Source organism: Protomyctophum parallelum (genome assembly GCF_964188405.1).
Source record: "Protomyctophum parallelum genome assembly, chromosome: 6".
Classification (NCBI taxonomy): Eukaryota; Metazoa; Chordata; class Actinopteri; order Myctophiformes; family Myctophidae; genus Protomyctophum; species Protomyctophum parallelum.
In genome coordinates this window covers 30,632,423-30,654,344 of record NC_139701.1, presented here as the reverse complement: position 1 = coordinate 30,654,344, position 21,922 = coordinate 30,632,423, and the positions used below count along the sequence as shown (strand labels likewise).

At 42.1% G+C, this 21,922-nt stretch overlaps 1 protein-coding gene and 1 long non-coding RNA gene across 2 annotated transcripts in view; one reads left to right on the top strand and one right to left on the bottom strand.

The window, feature by feature from the left end:
- LOC310860748 overlaps positions 1-21,922 on the top strand; it is a 28,963-nt gene that overhangs the window by 546 nt on the left and 6,495 nt on the right. Inside the window, exons 2-3 of the long non-coding RNA XR_014569421.1 lie at positions 1,253-1,307; positions 7,682-7,875. This is a non-coding gene — a long non-coding RNA (uncharacterized lncRNA). The remainder of the gene's footprint in view (positions 1-1,252; positions 1,308-7,681; positions 7,876-21,922) is intronic.
- nr2f6b (nuclear receptor subfamily 2, group F, member 6b) lies at positions 469-9,627 on the bottom strand. Its single transcript, XM_083767880.1, has 5 exons — positions 7,676-9,627; positions 6,735-6,829; positions 4,082-4,419; positions 3,714-3,960; positions 469-3,341 (listed from the first exon to the last, which is right to left on the bottom strand). Exons 1-5 carry the CDS (start codon positions 7,981-7,983, stop codon positions 3,067-3,069), a joined length of 1,263 nt encoding a protein of 420 aa, XP_083624006.1. The 5' UTR covers positions 7,984-9,627; the 3' UTR covers positions 469-3,066.

The window sequence follows — 21,922 nt, the reverse complement described above, 5'->3', positions numbered from 1 at the left end:
CTATATAGAGCGCATGCATAAATGAATGGCAGATCGAGTGGCAATCATAGAGGTGGCAATACATGTGTGACAAAGTTAATTTGTTGTTGTTTAAAGTCATTTAATGGAATCAAATAGGACTTTTCTGTTTGGATATGTATGAGCTGTCGAGGCCAGAAAGTAGTTTTTTGCCACTCAGTAGGCGTTCCTGCATAACTTCTGGCCTGGGTATGATGATGATGTCACACGCATACCCTCTATTGGGTAAAGAAAACATAAAACGCTAATGTGTATAGGTAGACAGTAGACACAGTTGTTAATTTCCCCTTGACAATTATCAATCTGTTAGCACTGTTTTCACATGTTGACATACCAATATTAATTCATGCAAATGTGTGCTAGCCTATATCAATTCAAAAGCATGCATATTCACACCAACCATGGAAATGTGTTTATACTTTTATTCCTTTCTACATTTTTGTTTGACATGGTGATAGAAAAATGATTCTTTCAAATGTAAAACAGTTAAATCACTAGATAAAAAAGGTGCCTGATTCAATTATAACCATGAACCTTTTTTACGTGGTTTCCATAACACAATGTCATGACATACATAAATGGTTTTTTTAACTCATATATTTTCAGCTCCACACACTCTTACACTTTCGGCAAGAGTCCATGGCAATAGCACGCGTAACCTTTTATCACAGTACCAACAAAACAGAATAACCATAATGTAAAAGCATTTAGTTCCTTCCTTGCATAATCATAATTGCTAAAATAGCCCACATCCATTTATAGTTTGCTTTTTAAAGAAAACTAATTATTACTGAATAATATTATGAAACAAATGTTTGGGGGAAAGGGGAGGGACACTTGCATACTTTTCTTTTTGGAAGTTTCTGCTGCTCTGTGAATGATGTCCCAACCTTTAGGTGTTCTCTTCACGCAGCACTCAGGTACTTACGCAATACTATCTTTTAACTATTTCGTTATTAAACCATGTATTTCTGGCATAACCATCCCAGTTGCGTGAATTCACATTTTCATGTGTCTTCTGCATGAAAATGTGAATTCATGTGACTGGGATGGTTTACCAGGCTAGTATGCTTAATTCATGTATGCTACCATAGTATGACAGTGTACAGTAGCTTGCTAAAAGAAAATATCACATCTACAAGGCAAGCATCACATTTGAGTTTGTACATCAGCTATTATACGATTATAAGTTAGGCTTAATGCCTTAATCCAAACTGCTTGTTCTTGTCTACAGTCTTAGGCGATGCTGACCCATACAAACACGATGCAAGCTGGCATTCACTGCTCCTGTGAGTAAAATGGCTTTAACCTTTTCTTTTTTTTTGTGTGGCTGTGATTGGGAAACACCAAAGTCAGGGTAGTTGCTCTTAAGCAATCTTGCAAAAGGACTATTGGGTAAAGATAGACATAAAATGCTAATGTGACACAGTTGTTACTAAATTTCCTCTTGACAAATATCAATCAGTTAGCAAAACTAATCGTTTTCACATGTTGAAATATTATTAATTCATGCAAATGTTTGCTATATCAACTCAAATTTAAACAGTATATTCATTCCAGCAAAAAAGGTGCCTGCTTCAAGGATGGCTATATGAACCTTTTTACGTACAATGTGGTCAGTGGTTTTCATAAGAGAATATCATGACAGGGAAAATAAAAGTTTTTTTAAACCATATATATTTTCAGCTCCACACACTCTTACACTTTCAAGTAATTTGGCAAGAGTCCATGGCAATAGCACTCGTAACCTTTTATCACAGTACCACCAGCAAACAGAATAACCATAATGTCAAAGCGTTTAGTACCTTGCATAATCATAATAATTGCCAAAATAGCCCACATCCATTAGTTTACTTTTTTAAGGGACCACAGAGGTGAGCGCAAAAAAAAAACCTCTCCCTCACATAGACAAAAGACATTTTTAGTTAGCAGATAAGAAAACGAATATTTACTGAATAACAACTTATTTTTGCTTTGTTTGTGCTGCTCTGTGATTGATGTCCCAACCTTTTGGTGTTAAATTACGCAGCACTCAAGTATACTACTATTTTTTTTTAACCATTTCATTATTAAACCATGTATTTCTGCCAAGTTCTGGTAAAATATATGGCTGTTGAGTTCGGTGATGTCTTGATCCCTTTCACAAGAAACTTCTACTACTAAACACATGAATACTTATACAATCTTTGTCTCCAATATATAAAACATGAGGTAATAATATAAGACAGGGGTGTGACTGTCTGAGGAACCAGGATGTGTGTTAGAGGTCATGTATTATACAATCACCTCCACTTCCCCTCTGCCTATTTATTTGCACAGTAATAGCTAGCATCCAGAACCGTATAGTATATTATACACAGTATAATATAGAATGTCCATGACTGTTTAGCATAAGTGCAACATGATTCGCATCTCCATGTATGTCTGCACAATGATACACGGGTTGACTTTGAAAGTTATATCAGTGGTAAGTCAGTCCAGCTAAAATCCACAGTTGTGACAAGCAAACTGTTCTGGAGATGTTACTGTGGGCTATTGGGGTTAGCACTGCCATTATCAGCAACATCAGGTTCATTTATTTAAGCAGAGAGTACACACAGAGCCTGAACTCAAACTGAATCACACATAAAAGGTGATATGGGAAGAGGTAGTATAGGCACATGGGCTCATGTTAAGAGTCTGTATTTCAAAGCCCAACTTGAGACAGAGAGATCAGATGTAGGTCAGACAAAAAGGAGAAGTGCTGCAAACATGCTTCAAAGACATGGCATCATCATTTGGTTTCACTCGTTTCCTTGTTTGGTTACATTTCGTTCACCAGGGGAAAAATTTAATGAGACACGTGGGCCCTTCACCTATTAAAACTGAATTTCCTCAGGAACCTCAACATTGAACAACGTCAGAAAATAATTGTCCTCCTATGCTCACAAGAGTACCATTACAAAAATTGCCCTCCTTTTCTTTGCATTCATGCTTTTAATTAGTTTTATTTTAATCTAATTGTCGCGAGCTGTAGGTCCTCCCTGTCTGATCTAATTCCATCTCAATCTACTGTCCCGGCACATAGGGCCAGCTGATAGAGCTCCCTGATAGCTGCATGTCTCGGATCAGCGTCTCGATGGGTGTTTTGCCCACCAGCCGCATGAAGAAAAGCTGGGAGATGAGGTTGGCTGGCACAGCCCGCAGGGCTGGGAGGCGCAATAACAGACGGCCAAATCTCTGAGGCTGGTTGGGGTACTGCAACCTCTCGTACTCCGTCAGAGCCACCTGTGCCTTCTCCTGGAGAGACTCCACATGGGCTGGATCAGTCAGACCACATGCGTCTGTGAAAAGAAGGAGAACATTATGACATGTTAAGCGACGCATTTTAAACTTGTGGTTCAAAACTATTTAATTTCATGAACCCTCAGATTGGTATGCCACAATACTATACCTATTATTTCCTCCTGCAGCTTCAATCCCTTCCTGGACAGCTGAGCTCATGCAACCCATAATTATACAGCCTTGGGTAGGCCATCTGGCCTGGCAGAGATATGCACTCCACGGAGCATATATAGACGTTTTCCTTTTAGCTGTGAGTTTGCAATGGCTTGATTTACAGCAGCACTACATGTCTAGGCCATAGGGCCTATAAATTAGCTGTCTTGGTGTAATTAACCAGGTGAGAAGGTGTAGATTCAGTTTGTCAAACTCACCAGGTGAAAAGAGTGCGATGGCTTTGAGGCAGCTGTACTCTGCCGAGTCCACCTGCAGCCTGGAGAGTTTGTCCACCTGATCCTGGAACACCCTGATCTGGTCCATGAAGGATACCACACGCTCTGCAGACATGGGCGAGGAATGGAAGCCAGCCGCCGCCAGCAATGGAGCCATGTGGAGCGGCAGGGCAGACTGGGCTGCGTTGAGGATGAACAGTTCACTCCAGCTCAGCCGTAGCAGTGCCACCTGTGGACAGGGCCAGGTTTGGAGCAATGTGATTACAGAGCTTGTCCTTTGATGCCAGCTAGCACGCAAAATGTAAAATATGCTGCATGAGGTTGACAAACCACTGCTTGTATTGACTGACCTGCTCTGACACAGGCAGTTCTGGGAAGTAGGGGATATTCCTGGCCCACTCGATTGTGCTGAAGAGGAGCCGAGCTGCCAGCTCGCAGATGTTGTCGATGCCCATCACCGAGCCACCACTGGATGAGCCTTGCATCTGTCCCTGGCCATACGGGGCTCCATATCGGCTGCTGGGGTAGGGCTCAGCACGAAGCAGCTGGGAGATGAGCTCTGAAACCGGCTGACCATTGAAATAGTCACCCCCAATATGCACTGGCCCTCCAACACCACCCCCACCACCTACCAGGGAGGTGGGACTGATACCTGAGTGAGATGGAGGGATGCGCCCACGCTGTACAGCTGTAGATTAATTAGAAGAGAAGAGATATAACAATATAAATATACTGTATATATAGAGATATAATAACCATTGTAGACAGCCCACCCTTTCAATGCTTATAGCAGAGAAGCCTTGCCTATAGCCCAGAAGCCAAATATTGTCCAGGAATGATATCCCTTTGACTGAGCATTATACTAGATTGTTGTCCACCGGGCCGAAGGCATGTATGTTTTGTTTCCTATGTGGTAGACCTGGGGGTTACAATCTGGATCAGGTTTCCCAATGGAAGGAGATCAAAGTAGGATAAGAGTAATTAGCCCTGCCTTTTGCCCAGAGGCCTAATACCTCTTTGCCAATGGGAGTTTCCCCTTTGGTTTAATGGTAAATATTTGGTTTACCATATGAGACCTGGGTTTGAATCAAGGTGGTAACACTTGCAGCACTGCTAGTGCTACTTCACATCACCTACAGTACAAGGACTTCTGTGTTCAGTGTGTTGCATTATGTTAAAGCCTCAATCTGCAGCCTTAAAGACAGGGTAATAGATTTGTGTTAGCCTATATACCGGTAATTTATTTTGGAAATCAGCCTTTTGCTCCCAATGATTAGGCTATTAATAGGCTAATTACTACGACATACTAGCCGCTAGTAGTAGCCCTATGTCACAGTTCAAGGAAGCCAACCTTCCAAAGAATCTGAAGGGAAATTAGTGAAAATGCAAGTTTTCTTGGCACAGGCCCAGAGTTTGAAAATAGATCATATCAACATCGTCGTTATTCTAGCTGTTGAGGCCAAGCAGTATAGCCTACATTAACTGTATAACTTTAAAAAAAATCACATGTGTATAGTGAGGGGCGCTCTTATCATCATACATCATCATACGTCACATTCTGTGCTCATATCATCACAAATGTAATTCCGGCCAATCGTCTTCACTTTTCGCCGTTTTCGGCCCTCACTTTTATCTTCAGCCAATCAAATCATCGCTATGGGGTGACATATGTCACCCCATAGCGATGATTTGATTTGATTTGATTGCAGATCTACAAGCCACGAGCTTGTAAATCTGCTATTTTTGAAAAATCACGAAAATGTGGCACAGATCTTTGAATATATATTCTTTCACAGCGAACGTTTTTTAACTCAAATCTTTGCTTCTGGCGTGTCCCTGGAACTACATATTTTGACATGGGGGTCAGCGGCCAAATACATAATTCTGTTTGAGAACCACTGACATAGAAACATGGATTTAGAACAGGATTTAGAAGGCATTTGTAGAATTGTCCTCAGGTCTAAATGGGTTAAGGACTATGCCAAGATAAGACCCAATGTCTGAAATATCTGGATTAGAAGCTCGGGGGCTCCCAACTTTTATCGTTGCTGTCAGACAGAAACCTTGTATCTCCATATTTTAGGGATGCACCGAAGGGAAGGTTCTTGTGCGAAACCGTGTGCTGTGTCATCTGCTGATTACTTTTGCCAGTCTTTTTTCGTGGTGGTTTACTGTTCAACTATGGGGGAAATGCTATGTGGCACTGTGATGTAGGGCAGCAGTGGTTCTCAAACCTTTCAGGCTGCGACGCCCCCAAAATAATCATATTAGAACTGGGGACCCCGGCCGGGCCGTTAGCTCAACCTATAGGCTCTCAAGCCAGCTGGACGGCGTGACGCGGGTTCGACTCCCGAGCCCGAAGGCCTTTGCCACATGTCACTCCCCATCTCTCTCCAACCTTGAACCCCCATCCTGACAAGTTTGACAGATATTGTGAAAATAGGATAGCAGATCTACAAGCTCACAACAACACGCAACGTGAGGTGTTGTGAGCTGAGTTGTATGGGTGAAAAACTAAATCTTCTGATGTTTTGAAAATAATCCAAGCCCATGCATGTCTATGAGAGGACGAAGACACAGGAACAGATGGAGCACAGCGAATGATAAAGACACCGTAAATGTATGCACTTGTTTTACACTTATTAATGCTGTAATCATGTTGCCCTTGAATATAAAGCACAATAACAGCTGCATGGATTTGAGTGGGAGTGTGCTTTCGTCGACAGTATAAATATTTTGGTTTGATCATTGGGAAATGTCAGGTCTGTTTCTATCAGAATAAGCACATTTGGACTGAATCAACGTGTGTGTGTGTGTGTGTGTGTGTGTGTGTGTGTGTGTGTGTGTGTGTGTGTGTGTGTGTGTGATATAACATACACAGAGCTTCTGTGATGAAGCACAGATACTAGTAGAACACTGCATTTGTCACCTCATCCTACTCATTTTGGCTGACCCTGTCTGACCCTGCATAGCCAATAAAGCTACAGTATGATAGCTTGATACCTTCTTTGCGCATGCCAACACGGAAGCATTTCTTCAGGCGGCAGTATTGGCATTGGTTGCGGTGATGCTGGTCTATTTGACATTCTCGGTTTGATCTGCATGAGGAAAGCAAATAAAATTCAAAAGCTTGAGATATTGCCTACGAGAAGCATTCATTCGATTTCATTTAAAGGCATTAAAAAGATTACTGTTACATTGAATGTGCTTTAAATGTAAAAGTGTCCTATAATGAAAGAAAACAAAAACATTGCTTTGCTTTGCTAAATCCCCCCATCTCCCCCTCTCTGTCGGTGACCCCTATGATGATTGAACTGTGTGAGCTGGTGTGCTTGAAAAACTATCACAGCCATGACCTTTGTAAATCATCAGCTCCCACACACCCTTGTTGACTTCTCCAGAAGAGGAGGTTGGCTAATATGTTAGAGGGGGCCTTTTCAGCCACACAACTGACAACCGTAAATGAAACATTCCACTTAACCACACTACTTTGAAAAGAAAATGGCATTTAGGTTGGTTGTGTACGCCAGAAAAGAACATTTTGTTCAATCTGTCAAGAAATGAATTAGGAATTCAGATTGAATCTGAATTTGACCTTCCAAGGTAAACTAAAAGACACTAAAGACTAAAGACTAAAGACCTTCAGGTCTTTCTGTTTGTCGTTTATGAGGTTGTTAGTTCTTACTGAAACAGACCCAAGGTTGAAATGAGGCCATTGAGGAGTGACAGCACCCTCGTGAATCATGAAACACTAACAATGTATATTTTGGATAATACAGTGGATTCAAAATAAAGACATTTGTTTGTGTGACATTGTGAATCACTTGCAATTTGAAAAATGATTTGTCGACTTGAAACCTGAAAGCCTAACCATGAGACATTATACTGTACAAACAAAATAACAATGAACATTATCATTAATGTCCTGGTTGAATCTCCTTTACCTGCAGGAGTAATTGAGGTTTCGTCTGATGCTCCGCTTGAAAAAGCTCTTGCAGCCTTCACAGGTGAACACGCCGTAGTGCTTGCCACTGGACTTGTCCCCACACACCACACAGTCCACCACACAGGCCTTGTCATCATCCCCTACGTCCACGTCGCTGCTTCCGGCCTGGGGAGAGCCCTCCTCCTCGTCCCTCCTCAGGTAAGCCTTGTCCCCAAGTCCATTAGTGTCCCCGTTGGGGTTACCCCAGCCCCCGCTCACCATGGCCATATTATCTGAGACACACGGCCGAGTAAGTGAAACATACATACACGGACGCTCTTATGTCCACCCCTCCCTTTGAAGTGCCCTACAACACTGTTCTTCAACACAACGTATAAAAAAAGTTCATTTTTTTCATATCATACCAGAATGGAATGTTTCCAGACTGAAAATCAAATGAAGATGAAAAACAATACACGCGTGATTATAAAAGAAAAAAAGTTCCAGAAGCTGTGTTGACCTCTCTCCCCTTGGTTGTGAAACTTGTGATGACCTGCAGGTCCTTCTCGACAACTGCTCTCTTCTTCAGCCTTTTGCTCTCTTCTCTTCTATTTCCACCCCTGTGTTTTCTGCTGTGACCTTCAGTCAATGGCTCCTTAGGTCTGAGAGAAAAACTTCAGACACAACGAGCGGTTCAGAGTTCAGGCAGGAGAAAAGGGCGCAGCATGCCCTTTCACAGGAAACAATAAATTACACTCGCACTATGTGTCTCTCTTTCTCTCTCTCTTTCGCTCTTGCACTCACTTTGTCTCTCCCAAGGAAGAAAAACACCATCTACCAATAAGCGCAGTGAACAGGAGTAAAACGGAGCCCCTTGTGAAAACGAGAAAAATGTCTTGAACGCCTGTTCACTCTCTCTCTCAGCACACTACTTTCTCCCAAAAGGGCAAGCAGGAGGGGGGAAAGCTACTCTCCTTCAGGCAGGGTTAAACTGCCCTGCCCTCTTACCCAACTTATAAACTAGTCCAACCTGTTCCTGCTGTGTAGAAATGTTATCTGCTGATCTGACAGGGCAATTCTAGTCCAGACTTACTCTTGACTTGCTGAGGCTGTTACAGGAACAGAGGTTATGAGCGCACGCTGTTTACAAAAGATTTTGGGCAAAAATCTGCTTTTCTCTTTGGTATTCTGAAATTAATATAACGCATGCTCTCCCTCACAGCGTACACCGTTATACTCTGAATGGCTTTGGTTCAGCAACACCTCTCAGCACCTTGTAAGACACTGAAAAATAAAAGATCCAGAAAGTTTGTTTATGTTGTTTCCAGGCTTGGTTTAAAGTGTAAAAAAGCACGGTGAAAAAAATGTGTAAAAAAGTATCTCTGTAACTATTGCAGGATCAAAGTTCGTCAAGCAAGTCCTCTTGTTCCGTTGCTCGTTGTGAAATTATGTCTTGTTGTAGTTCTTCCAACTCTCAGAGCTTTGTGGCTTCAGTGGCTCAAAGGTCATTAGCACACACACACACACACGCACGAGCACACACACGCGCACTCACACAAACACACAACAAAAGAGCTGAGAAACTGTCTCGCAGTTCTCTCTGCCCTACGTTGTGACTCCTCTGCAAATTTTACAAACACTGTCTCTCCCAACCTCTCTCTCCTTTTCTTGTTTTGTCAGCGCTTGTCCATCCAGCAGTAACGACCAGAGGCCCAAGCCTCTGCATTCCCTGGAAGCGAGTCAGAGTGTACTATTGCAGTCTTTACTCTGCTGCCCGTCCCTTTTTCGCCTTCCTCCTGGCCCCTGCAGGAATAAATTAGGCAAACAAGCACAGGAAAAACATGGTCACAGACCTTGGTGAAATCCAGCCGTTGCTGTGTGGGGCAGCCCAGATAGCCTCTTCTGCTCTTCTCTCTCTCTCTCTCTCTCTCTCTCTCTCTCTTTTTCTCTCTTCCTCATTCCCTCCCTCCTTTAGCCTAGAGACAGCGTGTGTCTGTGAGCTCAGGGATTTGACACTGCTATTCAAGCCCTCTGGTTGCCATGGCACTGGCTGCCTTATAAGGCCAGTGGAGTCAAAGAGCACAGAGTGGGCTGCAGCTACTCCCACACACACGCGCACACACGCACACAACATGCACGCACACACACACACACACACACACACACACACACACACACACACACACACACATAGAAAGAAAGAATGCATGTCTTGCTGCCTCACTGGCTGCTTGTTCCCTCTGTAAGCTCTGACCTCAGGCCAGCATGGGAGCACAGGGGAGTTAACCCCAACACTGCCATTAAGACAAAGAGGAGGCCTCAGGCCGACACATCGAGCGCATGGCAGGGCTCTTTCTCTCTCTCTGTTCCTGTCTCATTTTCCACTCTAATCCAACCTTCCTCTGACTTTGTTGACCCAATAATAACAGGCAGAGCCTGTTGTTGTTGAGCAACTTGTCAAAAGGTTATATGATCCTCCGTGACCTCCTTTTTAACACCTACCACAGACACATCACACAGGGCTGCATGAAGATAGCGTCAGGGTTGTAATATACAGCCACCTTTCTTCCTCTCTAATCGAGTTGGCTCTGTGTAAAGCGGTAGTGACTGCGACTGATTCAACATCATTATCTTACGAAGGTCTGAACTATTTACAGTGCATAAGCACTGTAAATACAACTCTCATTCATCACTTATAGTTGTAGTTAGAGGCATAGTGCTTGGTGTGGGCAGCCGACAGCCGTTTATAAATGAAGTATTCAAGGAACAGCTTCAAAGTCACACATATCTCAGTTCTGTGCTTTTGTCACATTCTGCATGTTTCAAACACCTTTCTCTTTACAGAAAATGTGTGTATTTGCTATATAGAGGATATGCGTACATACCCATACATCCAAACAAAAGTCCTATCTGATTGCATTAAACGACATTAAACAACATTAAACAACGTTAAACTCACTTTGCCCCTAACTTTATGCATGCTCATCCACTCTATTCCCTTTGTGTGACATGTTTTGGACTTTATGGGGGTTTAGAAAAAGAGTGTTTGGTATTAAAAAGAAATCTATTGGAAATGCCAAATTATCTTATCTAATTATGAGATTGAGCTAAGAACTTTTAGCCTCGAACATAAGGTAACTTTAACCTACATCTGTCACCACGAGTCCCAGTGTGCATGGATAGCCCTTTTGTTTTGTTAAGAGGTTATCAGGGGCCAAACTAAGCTGCTGTAAGCTGAATTAGTCCTTTCCTTTAGACCCCAGTGATGTGTATTAACAAAGGTTGGGGGATGTGGAATAATGCTTCTCTTCCAAAATGACAGCACTGTCAGTCACTGTGAGTTGAAATGTGAAGATCTGCTTCTATGATATACTGCTGAAGTGTTGGAAGTTCAAAGGTTTTGGGCACTGCTCAGCAGGTCTGGGTTACTTCTCTTTTCATCAGCTCACATTGATATTCTGGCCACCAAGGACACAACTCTAATTCTACTGGAGGAAACTAATACTATCCAGAGCTACAATTTAACCACTGATACCCTATACTTCATTGACCGAGTCCCCCCAGGGGTCTGTCATTTGTCCCCTCCTTTTTCCCTCTACACCAAATCGCTTTGCAGAAAATAGATGATCTACAAGTCAACGTGTTGTGCCATGATGTGTTGTAAGCTGGTAGATCTGCTATTTTCACAGAGAGGTTTCTTTCAAACAAAAAAGAAGACAAAAAACAGCAATAGTTTTATTCCTATTTTTCCTATATGTGGTTAATTTGGAATGTTTGGACAGTTTGGTGCAAAAGATCTCACACACATACATAACTACCGACCAGTTTGTTTGGTTCAAGTGTTGCTAAGAATGAAGAAGTTAGGTTTTGTCCTTTGACTGATGTCATTGCAGAGAAACCTATTCCATGTGGTCTTAAGCACAGCTCTGTGGAAAGATGAAAACGGATAAAAAAAATAGCATGGCCTAAAGCCTCACAGAGGGATACTGGAAATGTACTTTGTACTTGCAAATTAATTGGTTGTTTTATATATAGTTCACAGTAGCGGGAGAGTTTTTTTATTTTATTTTAGGAATTCTAATCAAGCAAACTAAATATCTTATGAACTAATACAAAATAAACTTTGGAGAAGGAATTACAATAGCGTGGATAAACCTGAGTGCATACAGTATGTATGAGTCAATTACCTTTTTGAGTGGTGCAACCACTCCTACAACCAGCTTGCAATGTCCTCGTACCTGTTTGTTTGTTTGTTTTTATCTATTCTATTGATAAGTACTGTATGAATGAAGTACTTTATTAGACCACCTTGCTTCCAAGAGGTTGAGCTGATAACCTTTCAGATTTTGTGTGTGTGTGTGTGTGTGTGTGTGTGTGTGTGTGTGTGTGTGTGTGTGTGTGTGTGTGTGTGTGTGTGTGCTACAGAGTGAAGAGTGTGTGTGTTGGGGACAAATGTTATCCTTGTGTGAGAGAACATGTTCACGGCACAACTTGTGCATGCATGTACATCTGTTTGAGTGTGTCTATATAAGTGTGTGTGTGTGTGTGTGTGTGTGTGTGTGTGTGTGTGTGTGTGTGTGTGTGTGTGTGTGTGTGTGTGTGTGTGTGTGTGTGTGTGTGTGTGTGTGTGTGTGTGTGTGTATGGGCGGGCATGCATGGTGTGTGTGTGTGTGTGTGTGTGTGTGTGTGTGTGTGTGTGTGTGTGTGTGTGTGTACGGGCGGGCGGGCATGCGTGTGTGTGTGAGTATGTGATACTGTGTGTGTGAGCGCCTGCGTCTATGTCAGTGTGTGTGTTCTTAGCTCTTTGAACTGCAGGTCAGGAATGCAGCTGCTCTCAGCATGAAGTCTACTGTGTGGTGGGGTCTGTGCATTCTCAACACAGCCAGAAGCCCACAGGCATCAGGGTGTTGCAGAGGAGCTGTACACTGTAGGGGTGCAACAGTTAATCCAACTAAACCTAATTTATTTGATTATTGTTTTTAAAGTCGATAATCGATAATTTAATAAAAGAATAGCTTAATAATCAATCTAGATTTTGGCCATATTTGTGCATGACACTGTTGTATGACGAAGTATAAAATAGGGTCTTTTTGATGAATCGAAAACAGCAATAGATATAATAATCAAAATAATCCATAGTTGTATCACAGTTGTAATCACTATAGTACACTGAATTGGCAATATACATCATATACTTGATATACAAGTCTACGTACCTAATGTACAAGCACACAAATCCAGAATGCAAAGAATTCACCGGGTTCAGTAGCATAACTTAGATGCAGTCAGACAGGTTTCTTGGTCCTGGTCAAGTTGTACGAGGTTTGAGGAAGTACACATCAGTACGAGGAAGTACAACGTTGACCTGCTAGTAATATTTGAACAAATTATTGTTTGAAGGCTGCACACCACATAACTCACACACACACACACACACACACACACACACACACACACACACACACACACACACACACACACACACACACACACACACACACACAGTAACACATACTCTTCCACAAAGGCTACACGTATATGAAGGGAGCAGTTGCAGGCTACTGGAGCATGATATTTAGTACATGACATTAATTTGACTACCGGTATATCATAATTCCATTCATTTGTTATATCCTCCAACAATCACACAGCTGTATAGCCAATAATACATGACAAGGAGCAAGCTTTTTCCATTCATTAGAACTAAACAAATGAAAAGTACTCATGACAAACACATTTAATTGGTTGAACTTTTCTTTTTAACAAGTAGTATACAGATACATTAAATACATGTCATGTTAACCAAATGAACCGTATCATCCAAATACTGGGGGACGAATATTTAAAAAAATCGCAAAACAACAATTGCATACAGTATCGATTCTACACCAAGGAAAAAGGAGTGTGGACCAATTATAGAGCCCTGGGGACCCCAGTAACTGGTTGACGTGGTTAATGTGAACCTCCCAATGTCAAGGCTTCCCGCACAGTGGCGCACACTGGCTGGCCAAACCTTCCCAAACACTCCTAGACTCTTCTGTCTCCTGGCCCCAAGCTGAGGATTAAGCTCCACCTTCCAGTCAGAGAACTGCAGACTGACTCCCATTTTCCGGCACTGTCTGAAAGTTCACCTCTTCAGACTCCACCTCGACCCCTACCACACCACTCGCATAGATTATATATGCATGTCTAACTACAAACGGCTTGTACTGTGTCGCAGACACATTTTTGTGGGCTGTGAGTAAATATCACTTTTTACATTTTGTTTTAAATTATTTTGAATAATTTAAAACATTGACCATTATATTATGGAGGTCTTAATGAGGCCCTTTTTCAGTTTAACAAATGTAACGCTGTTAATTAAATTTATTAGTGAATAAAACTTTCCCTTCGACTTATAATGGAAAATGCAAAAACTCACATTCAAGTATTTTTCACTCAGAATTTCAGAAACCGTACAATTATATGAATGTATGTAATAAATAATTACATCAGTCGGCCTCACGGTGGCGCTATTACAGCCCACTTATATTTCGCCTTATAAGTCTTGAACTGTATCGCCAGGATTCCTATATAGGGTCATGACGCATCTCCCATAGGCCACGCCCATTTGCGTCTTTTTACTCTCTACAGATTTTTCACAAATCTCACAAAAATCAGTACACATTATCTCTGAACCTATCCGATTAAAACACCACAGGCAGAATTTTGATAGTCCGTATCGTTCGGCCGTAATCGGCTTCCAAGGTTAGTTGGAGGGGCCTATTTTACCAAAGATTTCACAAATCACGAACGTAATATTAAACCCACCCCAAATTTTAATCACATGTCTAGGGTGGTTTAATCAACAGAGAGCCAAAAGCAATTCCATTTTAATCCATTAGGGATGCGAAAAAGTTAAACGTTTGTTGCAAAAACATGATTTCTGGGGGATAATCCATCCATCTATCTTCAACCGCTTATCCGTAGTCAGGTCGTGTGGGCAACAGCTCCACCAAAGAGCTCCAGACTTCCCTCTCCAGAGCAAAAGCCCCTCCTAATTACTTACACATTATCACAGGGGTGACTTGACATTGTAATTGGCTAGCTAAATCAGTGGGAGGGGCCTATATTTCCAAAGGCGTCTGTGCCATTGAGCCAACCATGCAATTTCCCGAGAATTGCACCTTTCCTGTTGCCTGACGAGCAAGTGCCTCTGACATCAGACTGATTACACCTCAAAATACATACATCAATAATATCCCCTTTTGGACGACTGGGTCAAATTTGGCACATACCAGTTAATGGCCAAATATAGGCGAGGTAGAAAAGGACTGTCAATGCCTATTGGAGAATAAATTACATTCATTTGAAAAAGCAGGAAGTGGATGACAGCACATGGGCAGTAAGTGTGTGACTTACTGCCCATGAGATTAGTTGTGCTAAAATAAAAATACACACCAGCTAACTCGATAACTAGATATATTGAAGTAGATTACATTTGACCTCACTTTTGTCTGAGATATCTGGCAATTAAAAACTAATAGTGGAATAGTGGAATAAGTGTAATAGTTATATCTATTGTTTGTGCTAAATTCAAATTGAGTATCTCAACTTAATATAGCATCTGGTTGATGGCAGAAACACAAAGATAATTTTTTTCATCATTAGAAATTAATTTAGTATTCAACTTTTAATAAAGTAGTGACAATAGGGAAACATCAAACTTCTGTTTTGGGTCTTGAGATATGTTGGGAACCACTGCTACAGGTATACTATGTAGATCTAAAATATTTACTTTTTCCTCATGTTATTTAGATTTGTTTAATGTTAAGAATGTATAGGCTATAGCATGTTGTTTCATATGGTTTAATCTTTACCTGATTCTTTTAGTGATTACTGTACTACGATGTGCCCTGTGGTTTGTCTGACAAGGGTTCATGCCATTTACTTTGATATTGCACTTGTAAGTCGCTCTGGATAAGACCGTCTGCTAATTTGGCTACAAATTGTATTTGTAAGGTTGTTGTAAGCATGTTCTATTTTACTGTATAAAGGTGAGGCTGACAGTTTGAGGTCAACAGATGATAAATTGGACATTGGGCTGAACTTACCCATAAGTTGACCTGTGGCTTGAGGAGTGTGGAGGAATTTGACCACTGGGGTTAAACTTTAACTGTGTTGCGGAGCAACTCTGAGTGACCAAGCAATGAGTCACATGACTCCGTGCTCCTTCCTCATTAGCCCCATTGGCCTTTGACCTGGAGGCCAGAGGAGAAGTCAATTTCATTCCATCTTTCTTTCTGGTCTCACTCTCCCTCTCCTTCTCACACTGGAAAATAACGAGTGGTAATTTATCTGTTAGAGTTCCAAACGGACGGTGTGTGTGTGTGTGTGTGTGTGTGTGTGTGTGTGTGTGTGTGTGTGTGTGTGTGTGTGTGTGTGTGTGTGTGTGTGTGTGTGTGTGTGTGTGTGTGTGTGTGTGTGTGTGTGTGTGTGTGTGTGTGTGTGTGTGTGTGTGTGTGTGTGTGTGTGTGTGTGTGTGTGAGTGTGTGTACGTTCCTGAGCCTTTGACCTTAGCTGAATAATAGACCAATACAAAATAAACGGCAGAGGAACCTGCCTAAACAATTTTAACATCTGCTGGTGAGACTCCAGAACCACACATGGGGTCCAATCAATATTTGCCCTGTTCCCCTTCCCAGAACCTGCTGTAGGTTGGTGGGAAACTTCCCATTTGGTGTGCATTGTTGTCATTCAAATCAACCGTGTACAAGATATATTAACCATCAACCGTTTGTAGAGGAGTTGATTGAGCTATTTAGTTATGGTGTTTTTGTTTTTCCTCTGTGTGCTTGCTTTGAAGAGAAGATAAGATAAGATATTTGTACTTGTGAGAATAACCACCTGCATTCCAACTCTGGTCTCCCACATTAGGAAACCAAACAAAACCATAACTACATTTCATGTTCATGAACCTCCAACAAAATGTATGGCATTTTTCCCGCATTCTGGTTAGATAGTGTCAGGATTATTAATATTGACTTGTTGAATTATGGTCATGGCTTTTTGCACTGAGACTTCAGCTCATCATGCAATTTATACATCTGCACTGATTAGTTGAGCCTATTTATATTATTGATTGTTCTTGATGTAATTAATATTAGTAAGATTACTTGACACTTTACAGTACACATTGTGGTGTGACCCGATTGGTCCACCGTACACCGTACACCGCGTTTTAATTCCCTCAAAAAGTTCCATTCCAACTTTGCTCTCAGTAACAGTTTATGTATAGTAAACCTTAGTATAATTTCTTACCAGCAGGGACATTCAATGGTCACCACCACCACCACCACACTCATCATCATGAATACATAAATCTTTACTTAAATCATCCAAAATGTCTACAATGTTCAGACATGGAATTAACGTAAAGCTTCTGGCTGCCACACCAATTCGATTGAGTTCCCAATGGCCACTGCCGTTAACTTAATCAGCTCAATGCAGACCTTAGAAGCTAACAGGATTAGACAGAGGGAGACAGAGGGACAGAGGGACAGAGGGCCACTCCCCTTGCCATCTCTCCCCTCTAAACACCTTATAGCTGTAATCTAGTGCTCACAAGTCGAGGAGCTAAGTGACCTCATTAACTAAGTTGCTCTCCAGGTTTCTGTTACCCTGGAGGCTGACATGATCTGTGGCTTGTGAGCCACACACTAGAATAGACACCTGAACCCAATGCCTGACTGTAATTTAACAGCAAAGTAAGCTGGATTATCTAAGCTTCATTATGGGAGAACTTTGAACTTCCGTGGTGTCCAGGATGTTGTTTTAATGTGCCGTTAACCACTTAAACCCTGTTGACCGGGGTTACGCCAGGGTTCATATGGTTAAAATCTAGATTTCTATAGAGACATATACAGTATATATATCAAATCAAATGAAGCTCAATTTATACTCAGTGGTACGAGAGACGAGTGGTGCGGTCGCACAACAAAGTATAAAAGTGTGAGCTATGTAGTAGTGTCTGATTGCAGTAATGTTGACGTGAGGAGTCAGGCTGTTAAACTCAATTATAGTAAGTGGGTGAAAGCACAAAGTGGATGTGATAGATAGGCTGTTCGATTAAGGTCAAAGCTCTTTTATGCACTTTCCTACGTCAGTGGCATCCCGTTCTGACCTCTCTGGCCTGACTCCAAATAAGGCCTCAGTCAGTCTTTCTGGAGTCAGAAAGCTGCCAGTAGACACCAAGGAGAGAATAGGGAGTCATAGTGAGAGCAAGGGATGAGAGGAGATGTGGAGTGGTTGTGACGGGTGAGCTAATGGCTCTGAGAGAGAAATGCATGGCGACCAGTGACCTCTTACAGCTTACACTGGGAGAACGTATTCAAATGAGTAAATGAGTTGACCTCAAAAGCCCATGGGTCACTGCCCTCTGTGTGTGTGTGTGTGTGTGTGTGTGTGTGTGTGTGTGTGTGTGTGTGTGTGTGTGTGTGTGTGTGTGTGTGTGTGTGTGTGTGTGTGTGTGTGTGTGTGTGTGTGTGTGTGTGTGTGTGTGTGTGTGTGTGTGTGTGTGTTTTGTATGTGTGTGTGTGTGTGTGTGTGTGTGTGTGTGTGTGTGTGTGTGTGTGCGTGCGTGCGTGCGTGCGTGCGTGCGTGCGTGCGTGCGTGCGTGCGTGCGCATATCCGAGTCTGGAGCTAATCTTGCAAACTGCTGGACCGATCACTGTCAAGCATTTTGTGCACACTGTGACAGTAGGCCAAGGAGGACATTTCATTTCAACATAATGATTTAAAATTGAACTCATGGTGGCGCTATACGAGCCCACTTTATGTTTTGGCCTATAACTCTTAAACCATAGGTTATATAGGTTTCCCAAACACTCATTTGTGGGTTGCAGACACTGAGAAGAAAAAAGCTCTGCAGAAGCAGACAACCCGCAACACTCCAGGTTAGAGAAAAAATCATATTACGTGCAAGGCTCAATGATACATGATAGAAAGAAGAAAATGCCAGCCCTCAATATATGTCCTTTTCACATGATTAATTTACCTCTGACGAGCAGGCAGCGTACGCGTTTCGGCACTAGGCCGAAACGCGTACGTTGTCTGCTCGTCAGAGGTAAATTAATCATGTGAAAAGGACATACAGACACAGTAGTGAAAATAGCTGATCTACAAGCTGCAGATCTACGATCTGTAGACCTACTATTGTCACTAGTTTGGGTCCCGGGCAAACGTTTAATTTCTCTTTTGGGTCTTCACTTAAAATGTTTGGGAACCACTGTTACAGTGTGTATGCAAATAGTGAATATGATCTACAAGTATTATATCTATATGCGTGCGTCTGGAAGAGGCATTCCTCATGGTGCTTAAGTACCAATATCTTAAGAATGCTATTATACAGCTTGGTTCCAAATGTAAACCACTCGTGTTCATATTTGGAAGCCTCTGTAATGAATCAGATTGCAGGAATGCCCAAGCCAAGAGTTAAGACATTGGCTAAATTCTGTTCAGTGTCTGTGATAATTGACAGTCTCCATATATGGAGGAGGCGATGCTTCCTGTACCCGTGATCTGTGTATCTTGAAATACTTGTTGAGTGTCCCAAGTTTGTGCATTTACTATTGTTTGTGTTTTCAAGAATTACTTGTTAAATGTGAACGCAAATAAAGATGTTAAAGGACAACTTTAGCTTTTTTCAACCAAGGTTCATGTTTTGGTTGTTATTAGACAAAGTAAAAGTAAAAAAAAAATCATTTGCTGCTTTCTTTCGTTTTAGCGATTTTGACAGGGGGGCGGGGGCATTCGAACATAAATAAATATTTTTGTACACAATTTTACGACGATTTCTTTATTATTATTTAGGCTACTATAGTCCTACTAGACCCCAGGAAATTTCATCTGGCCACACAAGATCACAGGATCGACTGAATGTGAAGGGGGGTACTATAGGGGGATGCCATACTGTGTGTTGAAGGCTCACCTCCCCCTTGACATTCAATAGATCCACTGATCTTTTGTGGCCAGATGCAATTTTATGGGGTCTAGTAGGAATATAATATAGTAAATAATACAAATAAAAAATCGCTATAAAATTGTCAAAATATTCATATTTAGCCCCATGTTCGAATGCCCCCCTATCAAAAATAGCTAAAATCGCTAAAACGAAAGAAAGCAGCAAATGAAACAAAATCTACGCTCATCTTTTACTTTCTCCAATAACAACCTAAAACATGAACCTTGGTTGAAAAAAACTAAAGTTGTCCTTTAAATGTGGCTGTGAGTGTGTGTGTGCATACACAGTAAATATGATATCTAATCTATAATATCTATAGGTATTATATAAGAGTGTGTGTGTGTGTGTGTGTGTGTGTGTGTGTGTGTGTGTGTGTGTGTGTGTGTGTGTGCGTGCGTGCATGGCTGTGTGCGTGCGTGCATGTGTGTGTGCATGTGTGTGTGCGCACGCATACACAGTAAATATGATATCTAGGGGCTGTATTTTGCGTGTCTTAAGTACCAGGTCTTATTCCCTAACTTGAGTAAACTAAAGACCTGGAGGCGTGATCAATGCTCTTTGGCCACTCAGAATAGCCAAATGGCATTGATCACGCCTCCAGGTCTTTAGTTTACTCAAGTTAGGGAATAAGACCTGGTACTTAAGACACGCAAAATACAGCCCCTAATCTGTTATATCTATAGGTATTATGTAAGCCTGCGTGCGCGCGTGCATGCATGCGTGCGTGTGTGCGTGCGTGCGTGCGTGAGTGCATGCGTGAGTGCATGCGTGAGTGCGTGCGTGTGATCGGCTCCTCCTCCAAAATGATTGACAGCCCCTGTTATTGTCTAATAATGGTTTGGGTATTTTTTCCCAGGCTCTGATCAAATCCTCTAGTCATGCACCAACCCCCACAAAACAAAAGTCCACAAATACCATGCAGACTAAAATGTCAACAGATGAGATTATTAGAGGTCCTTTGTACTTCTCAAAAAGTGACGATTTAAAGTCCTTATCTAATTGTGTCTGGGGTGTTAGCACACCTTTACAAAGTAAATACATTTCAATGCGTATTCCATTACAATTTACAACTGTATCTGCAGTTAGTTTATCGACATCCAGATAACGGTAAAACGTCCAAACAGAGCGTAGGTTCATGTGCAATTCATGTTAAACCAAGGTTGTGATAGTTGAAGTATATTCATGTTGAGAAAGATGTCATTAAAGATTCTATATGGCTTAATGATTTCTCACCCTGTCACAAGACCTGACAGTGGAGAGGAAACACATAAACACAAGGTATACAGTACTGGCCTTAACGTTAATGTGGCTGCATGAATATTTGCATAGTAGTCATGCACATTCACATACCATTTGAAGCAGGTGCAGTTATATAGTGCAGGTGCAGGTATATAGAATACCGCTACAGTGTGCGGACCTTCTTTCATGTTTTCATTGTATGAGCATTTGACCACTTCATCATACTCTCTCTCTTCCATGTATTGAGCGCAGCCACTTTGAAAAGAGTGTCAGCCAGAGGTTAGAACAGTCGTGTTCTACGCTAGAATCCTTTGATGAACTCAGGACGGATAAACACAGGGTATAAAGAGAGGGAGAGGGAAAGAGGGGGAGCAAAATGGAATGATAATTGTATCATCTGCTCTAATGGCGGCTATTACAACAATGGCGATGGTGACCTGCAGTTGGGGGGTTGGGGGTGCGATAGGGCGGGCCCACTCCGATGACCTCTTCTCGGGAAAAGGGCAAGCTCAGGCAAGAATCAGGGCGTCAGGAGCTCATCACCTAGTCTGGCCTCTTGAACCCTCCATTCACTGACTAGCACAACAGCCAGGCACTGCTGTGACCCTGTGGGTGTGGCACTCAACCTTTGCCTTAACCTCTTGACCACTGGTCACAGCTGCAGCTGACCGGCTAGCGTAGGTCAGGGCGGGGGGGCAGGAGTTGGGTTGGAGGGGTGTGGTGCGGGGGCTGGAGGAGAGGAAATTCTAATTAGGGTAAAGATGGTGAGGTGGAGACATGAAATGGACGGAAGCATAGAGAGGTATTAGCACTGTATATGGCTTGATGGAGAGGTGATTATAATTAAGAAAAACAATGAGAGAGTAAGATAGAGCATGATGTAGGAAACTGTGAAAGTGCAAATAGGACATGCTTTCTGTTTTATGCATGCATGAGGCATATTGTCCAGGCCATATCCCCCTTCTTTGAGTATTGTCACAGAGATAAGGCTAACTTATAGAGTTGGGCTGGAAAAAGGACATGTGC

What these genes read in the sequence shown, in the direction of transcription:
- nr2f6b (XM_083767880.1), bottom strand. Translation starts at nt 7,983, where the DNA reads ATGTATGTTTCACTTACTCGGCCGTGTGTCTCAGATAATATGGCCATG. An exon ending in AACTGCCTGTGTCAGAGCAG is followed by an intron (nt 3,961 to 4,081) that starts GTCAGTCAATAC and finishes CCCTGTCCACAG; the next exon opens with GTGGCACTGCTACGGCTGAG. An exon ending in CATCGCACTCTTTTCACCTG is followed by an intron (nt 3,342 to 3,713) that starts GTGAGTTTGACA and finishes TTCTTTTCACAG; the next exon opens with ACGCATGTGGTCTGACTGAT.